The sequence below is a fragment of the Dreissena polymorpha genome, chromosome 6, assembly GCF_020536995.1.
Source record: "Dreissena polymorpha isolate Duluth1 chromosome 6, UMN_Dpol_1.0, whole genome shotgun sequence".
Lineage (NCBI taxonomy): Eukaryota > Metazoa > Mollusca > Bivalvia > Myida > Dreissenidae > Dreissena > Dreissena polymorpha.
Window position 1 is genome coordinate 41,364,672 of NC_068360.1, and position 14,312 is coordinate 41,378,983.

The 14,312-nt window shown below is 37.0% G+C and overlaps 1 protein-coding gene across 1 annotated transcript in view; it reads left to right on the forward strand.

The window, feature by feature from the left end:
- Positions 1 to 14,312, forward strand: part of LOC127835625 (collagen alpha-1(IV) chain-like) — a 67,293-nt gene that overhangs the window by 15,816 nt on the left and 37,165 nt on the right. Inside the window, 7 exon segments of the mRNA XM_052362061.1 lie at positions 444 to 660; positions 1,612 to 1,802; positions 1,804 to 1,999; positions 2,282 to 2,379; positions 7,766 to 7,963; positions 8,440 to 8,608; positions 10,501 to 10,605. Coding sequence (XP_052218021.1) covers positions 444 to 660; positions 1,612 to 1,802; positions 1,804 to 1,999; positions 2,282 to 2,379; positions 7,766 to 7,963; positions 8,440 to 8,608; positions 10,501 to 10,605 — 1,174 coding nt within the window.

Sequence of the window (14,312 nt, forward strand, 5' to 3'; positions counted from 1 at the left end):
TTTATGCTGTTTGCTGCTAATCAGTATCTTGAGTTGGAAATGAAGCCTTAAAAACTTGAATTGAGTTAGAAAAGACTTTAATTAAATTTAACTTTCTAAGGGACTACACTTGTGTCAAAATTCGTATCTTAAAGTGGTAAAGGCTAAATACACTATCCACAAAATCACTTTGCTTCAACATCAAGGTCAAAAGGGTGTGATATTTGGTATGTTACATTGGAGTAATCCTTAACAAAGTTTTCTCACATTGTGGCCTGGGGTCAACATTTGCCAAGCCTCTGGGTTCACTAGATTAATATGCACTTAAATGTCACAATTAATTAAAAAAAATCATTTCTTCTGAAAGGTTATATTATTAATTTTTTTTTAACATAGTATTGTGGTTTTTGTGGTTTTGTCATTCCTTGAAAATCACTATTAATTTCTGCATGTCTTAATCTTAGGGTATCCGCGGAGATGAGGGTGGTGGCACGGGTTTGAAGGGCCTGCCTGGTCTTTCCGGGCCCGTGGGACCCAAAGGCTTCACTGGTCTGGCTGGTTTCCCTGGCAATGTTGGTCCAAAGGGATTACAGGGCCCCCAGGGACCTCCTGGATTGGATGGGCTGCCGGGAGAGTTTGGAGAGAGGGGAGAGAGCATTAAAGGAGATAGAGGCTTAGATGGTAGGTGTATTACTAAGTCACCCTCTAGGAAAATGGGCTTGATGCATGTGTGTAAAGTGTCGTCTCAGATTAATCTGTGTAGTTTTTGCAGGCTAATCAGGGAATATGTTTACCAGTAGTTTTAATTTTGTCATTGTTAAATTTCTAATAACATCGAAATATGATAGTGTTATTGTAATTGTCCTTGCTTTGTACTGAAAGTAAAAGCAGAAATGCAAATTAAGGCCATCCTTTGAAAAAGAATTGTTTGGGATAACCAGACCAACTCATCCAAAGTGTACTCAAAGTTTTTTGTTGAAGATCTGGATTTAAGTATTTTCTTGGCAAGTTCACAAGAAAGATATTCCCGTTTTTTTACTGATCTCCTGAATTTAGCTGAACCTCATATACACAGTTTCTTACTACATGTATTACTTTCAAATATATTAATCAATTGATTGCAGGAAAAAATATAATAATAAATGTTTACCTTCCTAGTAATCCATCTGCCAAATTATGGTTTGCATTTTTCCTAACAAAGCAATGTTTAACGATAGCTTTATTAGTTTGTCAGAACATTTGTTCATAATTGTCAATCAACTTAAAAACACAAAAATTGACAGATGCATTTCTACATATCTTTTGTTATGTACTTTATTGTAATGTCCTTTATTAGCCCCTGCCATCGGCGGAGGGATATTGTTTTGGCGTTGTCCGTCCGTCCATCTTTCCGACCGTCAGGAGCCATATTTTTTAAGTGCTTTGGCGGATTTCATTGAAACTTGGTATGAGTATATATATGTATAAGAAGATGATGCACGCCAAATGGCATTGTACACCATCTGTTAATAACAGAGTTATGGCTCTTTGTATCTTGAAAAAATGCTTTTTTTGAGTGTCAAATATAACATTTTTGTGTCCAGAAGCAGTTTGGCGGGGGATATCAATTCAACGAATTTGCTTGTTTTTAAGGTTTCCCTGGTTTGGATGGTAAACCTGGTCTAGTTGGTCCATCAGGACTAGTTGGACTCCCGGGAGAGATCGGGGAACGAGGAGAAACCGTTTTTGGTCCAAGCGGTTTGCCAGGATTACCCGGCCTCAATGGGCGACCTGGTCTTCCCGGATTTCAGGGAGATGCTGGACTTACAGGATCTCCAGGGAATTGATGGGGATGGAGTTGACATCACAGGACCTCGGGGTGTTCCTGGATTTCCCGGTGACCCGGGCCCAGAAGGATCGGATGGACCCAATGGACAGCCCGGAGCGGATGGACGAAAGGGTGTCCGTGGTGATGACTGCCCATTCTGCCCGGATGGACTACCCGGACTGAAGGGAGAGCCCGGTGAATCTGGTACTGCTGGTGAGTATCTGGGCTTGGGGTTTTGTTATATTTATTTTTTATTTATTTTGTGATCGTATAATGTCGATCATTTCCCTCTTGTTCCCATTTAAGTGTTTGTCATTTTGCATTCTCATGGCTGTAAATTAAACTGCATAATTTTTATTAGTTTTAAATGCTCCTACAACTCTTTTAATACAATGAAATCACATTTTTCCAAATGTGATAGTAACATGCAATTATCTTTCATAGCAAATGTATTAATTTGTACTTGATTGCAATGGGTTTTTCATCGCCGTCTAGGTGAAAATGGCTACCCTGGGTATACTGGTACCCCTGGAAGGAAGGGAGACTTCGGCAACAACGGCTTGGAAGGCCTGCCCGGACTCATGGGGGACACGGTAAGCTGATGATTAAGATTTGAGTCTCGTTATGGGAAATATGGGCTCAATCATATGCCTGTCCCAGATTAGTGAGTGCAGTCTCAGGGCTTTCTTTAGCTCACCTGAGCACAACGTGCTCATGGTGAGCTTTTGTGATCGCCATTTGTCCGTCGTGCGTCCTCTGTCGTCAACATTTTGCCTTGTGAACACTCTAGAGGCCACATTTATTGTCCGATTTTCATGAAACTTGGTCAGAACATTTGTCCTATTGATACCTTGACTGAGTTCGAAACTTGGTCATGCTGGGTCAAAAACTAGGTCACTAGGTCCAAAAAAAGAAAAACCTTGTGAAAACTGTAGAAGTCACATTTGATACCAAATCTTCATGTAACTTTGTCAAAATGTTTGTCTAAATGATATGTTGGTTGAGTTCAAAAATGGTTCCGGTCCATTGAAAAACATATCCGCCAGGGGGCGGGGCAGTATTCCTTAAATGGCTATAGAGAAACCTTGTGAACACTCTAGAAGTCACAATTTTTGCCGAATCATCATTAAACTTGGTGAAAACATTGGTTTCATTTATAACTAGGAAGAGTTCGAAAATGGTCCAGATCTGTGGAAAAACATGGCCGCCAAGGGGCAGTTTTCTCTATATGTCAGGAATCATATTTTCCTGCAGCATCAATCGGTCTGGATATAAATGAGGAAAAAGTATCCGAAAATATATGTCTGAAATCATGACAAATTACGTTAAAATATATACCATTGATTTTGCCATTCATGAAGGTGGTATAATGAATGTACAAGTAAAATTCCCCAACGGAACATACGAGTTTTATTCATTTTTTCTAATGAAGTTCCGCCCATAAAAATAACTTTCTGCTGTTCTGTCGATCAGATCTGCGACTTTCATTCATGATTAAATTACCGGATTATTACGCTGGTGGAAAATGTATCAGCATGGTTTGTTAAGTTACAGAGCGTGCTTTCAGAAGCGTCTTTTCGGATGCGTCTTTAATCCGCTGTTCACAAGTTTTTGATTCTTGGTCTAACATGCAATAAACTGGTCCTGACTGGTTTAGAGACTGCAGCGAATGGTTTATCACAGTTAATCAAGATAAGAATGTCATTATGGTGTGTTAGCATGTACATTGTGTAATCGATTTCATGACATGGGAATTTTAGCAAACAGATTCGGACCGACTGTTTGGGATTTTCAATCGGTCTTTCATGACCCCAATCGGTCTAGGACCAGCAAAACCGAAAAAATATGATCCCTACGATATGTATATAGTGAAAACATGTGAACACTCTAGAAGTCACATTTTTGGTCCAATCTTCATGAAATTTGGTCAGAACATGTCTTTTGTTTGAAATTGATGCTGGTTGGTTGAAAAACATGGCTGCCAGGGGGCAGGGCATTTTTCCTAATATGGCTATAGTAAAACCTTGTTAACACTCTAGAGTCCACATTTATTTTCCGATCTTCATAAACCTGCTCAGAAGAATTTTTATAATGATATCTTGGATGAGTTCCAAAATGGTAACCTTTGCTTGAAAAACATGGCTGCCAAGGGGCGGGACCTTTTTCCTTTTATGGCTATAGTAAAATCTTGTTAACACTCTAGAGGCCACATTTATTGTTGAATCTTCATGAAACTTGGTCAGAAGATTCATCCCAATAATATCTTAAAAGACTTAAAAAATGATGCCCTTTGGTTGAAAAATATGGCCGCCAGGGGGCGGGGCATTTTTCCTTTAATGGCTATTGTAAAACCTTGTTAACACTCTAGAGGCCACATTTATTGTCCAATCTTCATGAAATTTGGTCAGAAGATTGGTCTCAATGATATCTTGGATGAGTTTGAAAATAATTATGTTTGCTTGAAAAACATGGCTTCCAAGGGGCGGTCTTCATGAAACTTGGTCAGAAGATTGTCCTAATAATATCTTGTTATCTCAGGTGAGCGACTTTGGGCCTTTCAGGCCCTCTTGTTTCCTTATTTTTTGAAGTGGTCCTGGCCCCCTCACTTTGTGACAAAATGAGTCGCGAACTTGTAAAAATTTTGAAAAAATGAGTCGCAAACTTCTGAAAGTTGTGAAAAAAAAAAGAGTGGCGAACTTGTAAAATTGTAAAATTCAGTTTGTTAAGAATTAGTATAGTAAAATCATGTTTAATACTTGCATCATATTTAAATGTATCCCTATAATGCATAAAAATATTATTTTCATTGTCTTGACCCTTTCTTTCAACAAATAACCACTTACAACAATATTCTGACTGGTAAACTCTATCTAAAACCATAGAAAGGCCTAATTCTTAACAAACTGAATTTCACAATTTTACAAGTTCACCACTCTTTTTTTTCTACTACTGTCAATATCTTGTCTCGCTTATGTAAAACAATAAATCAAATTTTATTTTGAATTGTGAAATGGCCGTTTTTGACAGTTTTAAGCCCCAAAAAGGCAAATTTTCACAGTTGAAAATGACCATTTTGTCAAGTATAGTGGCCTTACTAGATTTGTGAAATATTCATGTCAAAATTGTGAAATGGCCGTTCATGGCCATTCTCTTAGAAGGAAAAAAAGCCCTGAGTCTGACATGCACACTAATGTTTATTCCCTTTGATTTATTTGAGTCGGTTCTGGGAAAACTGGGCTTAATGTATGTGCGTAATGTTTTGTCCTAGATTAGCCTGTGCAGTATGCACAGACTAGTCAGGGATGACACTTGCAATGTTTATGGATTTTTTTTAATTTAGAGGAAGTCTCTTCTTTTCAAAGTTAAGGGGGGAAAGTTTTGTCCCAGATTAGCCTGTGCAGTATGCACAGACTAGTCAGGGATGACAATTGCCACGTTTATGGATTTTTTTTAATTTAGAGGAAGTCTCTTCTTTTCAAAGTCTAGTTAAGGGGGGAAAGTTTTGTCCCAGATTAGCCTGGGAGGACCTAGTTTAGGGGGGAAAGTTTTGTCCCAGATTAGCCTGGGAGGACCTAGTTTAGGGGGAAAGTTTTGTCCCAGATTAGCCTGGGAGGACCTAGTTTAGGGGGGAAAGTTTTGTCCCAGATTAGCCTGGGAGGACCTAGTTTAGGGGGAAAGTTTTGTCCCAGATTAGCCTGGGAGGACCTAGTTTAGGGGGGAAAGTTTTGTCCCAGATTAGCCTGGGAGGACCTAGTTAAGGGGGGAAAGTTTTGTCCCAGATTAGCCTGGGAGGACCTAGTTAAGGGGGGAAAGTTTTGTCCCAGATTAGCCTGGGAGGACCTAGTTAAGGGGGGAAAGTTTTGTCCCAGATTAGCCTGGGAGGACACTTAAAGCACTTGAATAAAAACAAATTTTCCCTCAACAAGGCTGATTTAATCCTCAACAAGGCTGATTTAATCCTCTGCAGACAGTTATAGAAAAGAACACTGGCAACATAACCTCTCTCTGTTTGAGCCCAATCAGACATTTAAAGAAATCTGAGGATGAAATACACTCTTTTACACAGCTTTTAACTTGATAATAGATCGCTTTAATAATTGTTGATAATTTACTGCCTCTTATACCTTCATACAAACCTCATACCATAATCCCTTAAAAAGACAAAGCACATTCACGTTTCAAATCGACAAAACAACATCAGTTTGCATTATAACAACGACTATTTATAATGATAGTAAACAATTTGGGAATGCAGCTTACCAGAGTTAGCCTCTTTTTCTAATATGGCACATCTTCGGGTCATTCTTTATATAAAGAAGGTACAATCAAACCCTTTGGATTATCCTCTAGGAAAATGCCCTGAATTCCGTATAAATTAAATATCCATAACAGATATTAGTGGTAGCATACAAAAGAGTGTTAAAGTTGATGTATTTGAAAATAAAGTGAAACTATGTTAATTGCATGAACAAAGATTTAATAATGAAAGTCAACCTTTAGACATCATTTGACTGCTTCCGTTTGTTTATCCCAACAGGTGTATTTACATTCACACTAGTGCTTGTCTCTTTGGGTGTAATTTGATTCACGTTCATGGAAAAGTGGGCTTAAAGGTGTCATCACAGGTTAATCATTTTCTGCTTTAATGGACATTTTGATTTAACCCTTTACCTCTTAGATACATATTTTCACGCATTTGTAGTCCCTTAGAAAGTTAAATTTAATTACAAACCTTTGTAACTAGATTCAAATTTTAATGGTTTTATTTCATGAGCAGCAAACAGCATAAAACCTGAACAGACTGCGAGTTATTTGCAGGCTGTTCTGATTTTCTGAGTGTCAGTGGTTCAAGCCCAGTTGAGGGTTACTGTTTTTTTCTTTCATTAATTTTATTCTTCTTTTTTACTGGAGCCCCTTAGATCCAATGTTTACATTTATCAATATTAAGCATTTAATGACAAACTTCAATACATGCTAAAATGTGTGAAAAGGTCCCTTAAAGTACAAACATTATTATTAAACAGTATTCTTTAAAAAAAAATATACTTAAACAATATATTTAGAGTCAATATAAAGCAGTGAAACTCCAGTCGATTGAGCAGTATTGCATTCTTATTATAAACAAGTCTAGCATTGCAAAGCACACTTAGTTTTATAATTCTTCATTTAAAACAATATGTTTATTATTAAAGCACCATTTAAAGCCTGAAGGTATGAAAACTCGGAGGTATTTTAATTAAATCAATAACTGCTCATTATTCTAAAATCTAAGAATTAGATGTTGGATACTGGCCTAAGATTGTTTCCCAACAATTTCGAATTTTTAATGGATAAGTAAAATAATGGAAAGTTTTATTGAAACCAGGTATAATGGTATGATATTTTCCAAAACTTCTACTCCAAGGACAATGTTTTACAATAACCCTTTCATGCTCAGAACCAAATTGAAAATTGCCATATGCAGTCAAGCATAAAATTAGAACAGGCTGCGAGTAATTCACAGCAGTTTTCTAAGTTATTTTTGCTGTTTGCAACTTATCAGTATCTTAGGGTTAGACAGGCTTTAAAACATTAATGTATTAAACTTTCCCCACTCAAAAGCAAAGTTAAAATGGCTATGTGCAAACAGCATAAAACCAGAAGAGCCTGCCAGTAACTCGCAGTCTGTTCAGGTTTTATGCTGTTTGCTGCTCATCAGTATCTAAGGGTTGGAAATGAAGCCTTTAAAACTTGAATTTAATAAGAAAGGTCTTAAATTCGATTCTTTTCTAAGGGACTACACATGTGGAAAAACATGTATCTGAGTGGTAAAGGGTTAAACAAGGTCTTGAATTCAATATGATTTTCTAAGGGATTTTGCACAAGTCAAAGTGCGTATCTCAGTGGTAAAGTGTGTTAAAAATGTATTCAAGCTTTGTGAGTGATATTAGTATATTCTTGTAATATTACGCTTCTCCGATCAAAAAAATATTTTTTCAGGGTTTGAAAGGATCAAGGGGAGAGCCTGGTTATGCAGGTGTACCTGGTACTCCCGGAAGGGTCGACCTGCCCCCTAACCCTATAACGAAAGGGTCAAAAGGGTCGCCAGGAATGCCAGGTTTGGATGGTCTGATGGGTATTGAGGGACCATCTGGTGACAGGGGAGATCCTGGCTCTGCGGGCCCAGAGGGACTTAAGGTAGGGCATGCTTGAAGCAGTGTTGATTCTAGTTTGAACTTAGCACATGAGGGCCTTTGGCTATCTTGTTTAATTAAACATTTGACAACAAAATCTGGTTGTCAAAATGAGGATGCTAATCTGTTCTGTCCGTTTTTGCAGCTTTTTTTTTACAAAGGTAGTAAAATGAAGATAAATATGTGTCTTGTTTTGAGAAAACTGGGCATAATTCATGTGCATAAAGTGTCATCCCAGATTAGCCTGTGCAGTCCGCACAGGCTAATCAGGGAAGACACTTTCCGCTTAAACTAGATGGTAAAAAGTGACATCCTTTAAACGAAAAATACCATTAAAGCGGAAAGTGTCGTTCCTGATTAGCCTGTGTGGACTGCACAGGCTAATCTGGGACAACACTTTACGCACATGCATTATGCCCAGTTTGTCAGAACGCGACTCAATATTTTCATGACAGTGTTTTTATCTTTCTTTTTACACAGGGTCTCCCAGGTGTGCCTGGTTTAGATGGCCTGGACGGTATCCCTGGGCAACGGGGAAATCCTGGATTGAAGGGCATTATGGGAGATTTCACAGACGGAATTCCTGGACTGACAGGGCAAAAGGGATTTGCAGGATTTGATGGAACACCTGGCCGAAAAGGAAACGTTGGTAGGAATAAAACAGTCTGGAATTTGTATGTTCCAATATATGAATCATGTTTTTATATGGGACACTGAACTAGCACCATGCAAATTTTCTTTAAATCAATGCCTCATGGTAGCTTTTATATAATCTGTAAAAAAAATACAAAAAAGTGAACAAATTTAAAAAAGACTGTAAACTCACAATTGTTCGATTATAACCATGACTATTTGTGTTTGATTCCATCCATTACTGTTGGCAGTGTTTGGATGTTTTACAACTTTATCGTGATTGCTGAATCTCTGAATGACATTGTCATAAAAATCCTGTGATGATGCCAATTATTACATATAATTTCACATGTTTGTTACGATTTACATGATGATAAAAAGTAGCAAGGTTGTTAATTGTCCCCTATCGGTTTCACCGGAGGGACTTATGGTTTGCGCTCTGTCCGTCTGTCAGTCAGTCACACTTTTCTGGATCCTGCGATAACTTTTAAAGTTCTTAATATTTTTTCATGAAACTTGAAACATGGATAGATGGTTATTATGCACGTCATTTCATTTTGTTCCTATGCCAAAAATTCTGATTGCTATGGAAACAAATAATATAAAAAAAATCTGACAATGGTGGAATTTCCAACAAAGGTGGAGCCGGTAGGGGACAATATTGCTTGGCAACAGTTTTGTTTGTATCTTTTAGCTAGCTTGGTGAATGTCCAGGTAATTACACCCATGCAAACAAATTTGATAGGGGTATGCTGGAGTCAACATTAAAAAAAACCCACATAAATCTGCTCATGCTCGTATTTTAATTTGTTTGAGTAATTATACCATAGGAAAGAGTAGAAGTATCCCTTTCAATGAATTTTCATTGGATCAAAAATGTATAATTATAGTTCCATGGGAGCAGTAGCCTCCAGTGGTTGCATGCTTGCCTATGAATCAGAAAATCTGTGATTCCATTGCTAGTCCCACACCTTGAATGTGTACCTGTCATGGAAATAATCCAACCTGCTGTTGCTTCTCACTGGGCCACGGTTTTAGTGGATGACCGATAACCCAGTAATTGGCCAGTAATGTGAAGTAGGCTGAAGATGTACCATCAATATCAGACTGTTAACCCAAAGCCTTCAAAGAAATACCATCAATATCAGACTGTTAATCCAAAGCCTTCAAAGAATTACCATCAATATCAGACTGTTAACCCAAATCCTTCAAAGAATTACCATCAATATCAGAATGTTAACCCAAAGCCTTCAAAGAATTACCATCAATATCAGACTGTTAACCCAAAGCCTTCAAAGAATTACCATCAATATCAGATTGTTTACCCAAAGCCTTCAAAGAATTACCATCAATATCAGACTGTTAACCCAAAGCCTTCTAAGAATTACCATCAATATCAGACTGTTAACCCAAAGCCTTCAAAGAAATACCTCCAATATCAGACTGTTAACCCAAAGCCTTCTAATAATAACAATCAATATCAGACTGTTAACCAAAAGCCTTCAAAGAATTACCATCAATAACAGACTGTTCACCCAAAGACTTCAAAGAATTACCATCAATATCAAACTGTTCACCCAAAGCCTTCAAAGAATTACCATCAATATTAGACTGTTAACCCAAAGACTTCAAAGAGTTACCATCAATAACAGACTGTTCACCCAAAGCCTTTAAAGAATTACCATCAATATCAGACTGTTAACCCAAAGCCTTCAAAGTATTACCATCAATAACAGACCGTTCACCCTAAGCCTTCAAAGAATTACCATCAATATCAGACTGTTAACCCAAATCCTGCAAAGACCTACCATCAATATCAGACTGTTAACCCAATGCCTTCAAAGAATTACAATCAATATCAGACTATAAACCTCAGGCCTCACAATATTTATGTTGCACTGTTTTCAGGTGACAAGGGTGACCCAGCCCCTTTCATGGAGAGCCTTAAGGGGTCGCCAGGTGATGTGGGATTGGAGGGGCTTCCAGGCATGGACGGGCTATTTGGACTGCCAGGTGGGTGTCTTTAGAGGTGTTTAGGATTCATGGGGGTAAAGGGTTTGTAAATTAGAAAGAGTTAATTGTTTTAAAACCTACAACAAAATATATATATATATATTGTGTGTTGTATGAATTTTGAATAATACATCAAATGTTGAATGGACATCATTTTGTAAGTTTTTAAACACTATTTGTAACATGTTGTTAATGTTATTTTTTTTTAATATTCTGTCTGTATGTTAAGTATCATAAACGTTTTTAGCTCACCTGAGCACAACGTGCTCATGGTGAGCTTTTGGGATCGCCTTTTGTCCGTCGTCCGTTGTGCGTCCGTCGTGTGTGCGTCGTCAACATTTTACCTTGTGAACACTCTAGAGGCCACATTTCTTATCCAATCTTCATGAAACTTGGTAAGAACATTTGTTCTGATAATACCTCGACTGAGTTTGAAACTGGGTCATGCTGGGTCAAAAACAAGGTCACTAGGTAAAAAAAAAAGAAAAACCTTGTTAACACTGTAGAAGTCACATTTGATGCCCATTCTTCATGTAAATTTTGCCAAAACTAAGTTTAGTTAAAAAATTATTCTGGTCCGTTGAAAAACCTGGCCACTAGGGGCAGTATTCCTTATATGGCTATATAGAAACCTTGTGAACACTCTAGAAGTCACAATTTTTGCCCAATCATCTTGAAACTTGGTCAAAACATTATTTTTATTGATATCATAGATGAGTTTGAAAATGGTCCAGATCGGTGAAAAAACATGGCCGCCAGGGGGCGGGGCAGTTTTCTCTATATGTATATAGTGAAAACATTTTAACACTCTAGAAGTCACATTTTTGGTCCAATCTTTATGAAATTTTGTCAGAACATTTGTTTCATGGATATGACGGTTGAGTTTGAAAATGGTTCAGATCGGAAAATAAACATGGCTGCCAGAGGGGGGGGGTCTTTTTCCTTACATTTATATTGTAAAAAAGCTTGTGAACACTCTAGAAGTCACATTTTTTGCCTAATCATCATGAAATTTGGTCAAAACATTGGTTATGTGGATACTTCGGACGAGTTTGAAAATAGTCGTGAACATTTGAAAAAACATGGCCATAATAACAGGGGATTATTATGTTGATGATTGGTTGGGGATGAAGTGCAACAAACCTATTTTTGCCATCTGAAAACCCTTTATTAAATAATCTCAAAATTTTAAGTATTAATAATGATTGCACAGAAAATTACTTAGCGGAGAAACAACTGTATATAACAGTTTAGAGTCAGGCCCCAAATTCCTGTGCTGGCCACTTTTCACACATTTTGTTGCATGTAATTTAATGACCGCAGACCAATGAAATAACCATTAGCCACAGCAGGTTCCTCATTATCTCTGACAGTTGCTTCATGCCTAACCCCTTGTTTACAGCCCTTTGCGGTGAACAGCATGGAACAGCAATTGCTATACAGTGGTATCAATACATGTATAAAGATAAAAACATAAATAGATCTGTCTGGCATTTATTTTCGTATAAAAATCAGCATGCTGACTGCATAAAAAGAACAGATTACATGTACAACATTGAAGGAAGCTCTTGAAATAGCAAAATTATGTACTTATATATTTCCTAGAAAGGTTTATACAATATATATAAATTTAATGGGCGTGATATTTCATATTTCTTAGCTTTAAGTACAGTGATGCCTGATTGAACTTACTTAATATGGCTATTATTTAACTTATAACTTTCACAAAATCCCAGTGTATATTATGAATATCAAGAAGAAAAAGTAAAGATATGTACGCAAAAATATCCTTTACAGCTTAGGCAACAACTGTTGTCAAAATTCAATTATATTGATCAATAAACAATATATTGAAATATTATCCAACTTTACTGTTGAACATTTATTGACAAAAAACTATCGTGTCTACATGTACACATATCATATCACAGATATACTTTGTTCAAGAATTAAAGAGATAGAGAAAATGTACTTAAAATCAACTATTTGCGATACTTATGATAATAAATGCAGCTTGTATTTGAGAATAAATTTCAAAATTAAAATGCATTTTAGTTATGCATTGGTTGTAAATAAAGAGTAGAAGCGTAGAGGAATTGTTTACAAACAACACTTACCAGTGCTCCATCCAGCTTTCCAAAATAGAGGAGGGCTTCCCCAACAAGGGCACATTTCATGCGTAATTTTGGAAAATAGGGCATTTGGTTATAAATATACTTAAGTATATACTTTGGTTATACTATATACTTATTAATTGTAAACATTAATGCATTGGATGACTTCACCAATTGTATGCTGTTCCTCATTTGTGTAATGAAATAACAATAAATATATTACTATCTACATTGGCGCTAAGGTAAGTTACAAATGTGAATAATTAACAAAAATTAAATCTTAAATGAAGTATGAAATTTCATTTTAAATCATAAATACAGATTGATATACAAAAGTCATGTAGGCCTACATGGATGATATGTGAAATACAGTATTATGTGAAAGTCAGAAATACCATTATTCTCATTAATTTTATATACAGACGTATGTCATGTATGATATGTGAAATGCAGTATTACTTGAAAATCAGCGTATCATTGTTCTAAATAACTTTGAATGGAAAAACAGTGAAAACATATTTTAATTATAGAGCAAACTAAGTCTGTACTACCGCCTGTCTGCTCAGCACTCATCCTCTTTTGAAGATTTTACACTAAATAATCGAACTATAAAGCGCAAGTAAAGTATGTACACTTGTCTGTATGAAGTACTTTTATTATTTTGAAGTCCACCTTCCCAGAATAGTTTTGTTCCTTTGGGTCTTAGGTGAGCGCCTTAGGGCCCATGGCCCTCTTGTTGCATTTTCATGAACAATGACCTTTTTTAAGCCCACCTGAGCACAAAATGCTCATGGCGAGCTTTTGTGATCGCCTTTTGTCCGTCTTCCGTTGTGTGTTGTCTGCGACGTCAACATTTGCCTTGTTCACTCTCGAGAGGCCACATTTATTGTCCAATTTTCATGAAATTCGGTCAGAAGATTGGTTTCAATGATATCTTGGATGAGTTCGAAAATGGTTATGTTTGCTTGAAAAACATGGCTGCCTAGGGGCCGGGCATTTTTCCTTACATGGCTATATATGGCTATAGCAAAATCTTGTTAACACTCTAGAGGCCACATTTATTGTCCGATCCTCATGAAACTTGTTCAGAAGATTCATCAAGTTCGAAAATGATGTCGGTTGGTTGAAAAACATGGCCGCCAGGGGGCGGGGCACTTTTCCTTGTATGGCTATAGTAAAACCTTGTTAACACTCTAGAGGTCACATTTATTTTCCGATCTTCATGAAACTTGCTCAGAAGATTTGTGCCACTGATATCTTTGATGAGTTCAAAAATGGTAACCTTTGCTTGAAAAACATGGCTGCCAAGGGGCGGGGTATTTTTCCTTATATGGCTTTATATGGCTATAGTAAAATCTTGTTAACACTCTAGAGGCCACATTTATTGTCAAATCTTTATGAAACTTGGTCAGAAGATTCATCCCAATAATATCTTGGACGAGTTCGAAAATGATGTCGGTTGGTTGATTAACATGGCCGCCAGGGGGCGGGGCATTTTCCTTATTATTGGCTATAGTAAAACCTTGTTAACACTCTAGAGGCCACATTTATTGTCCAATCTTGATGGTTAGAAGATTTGTCTTAATGGTATCT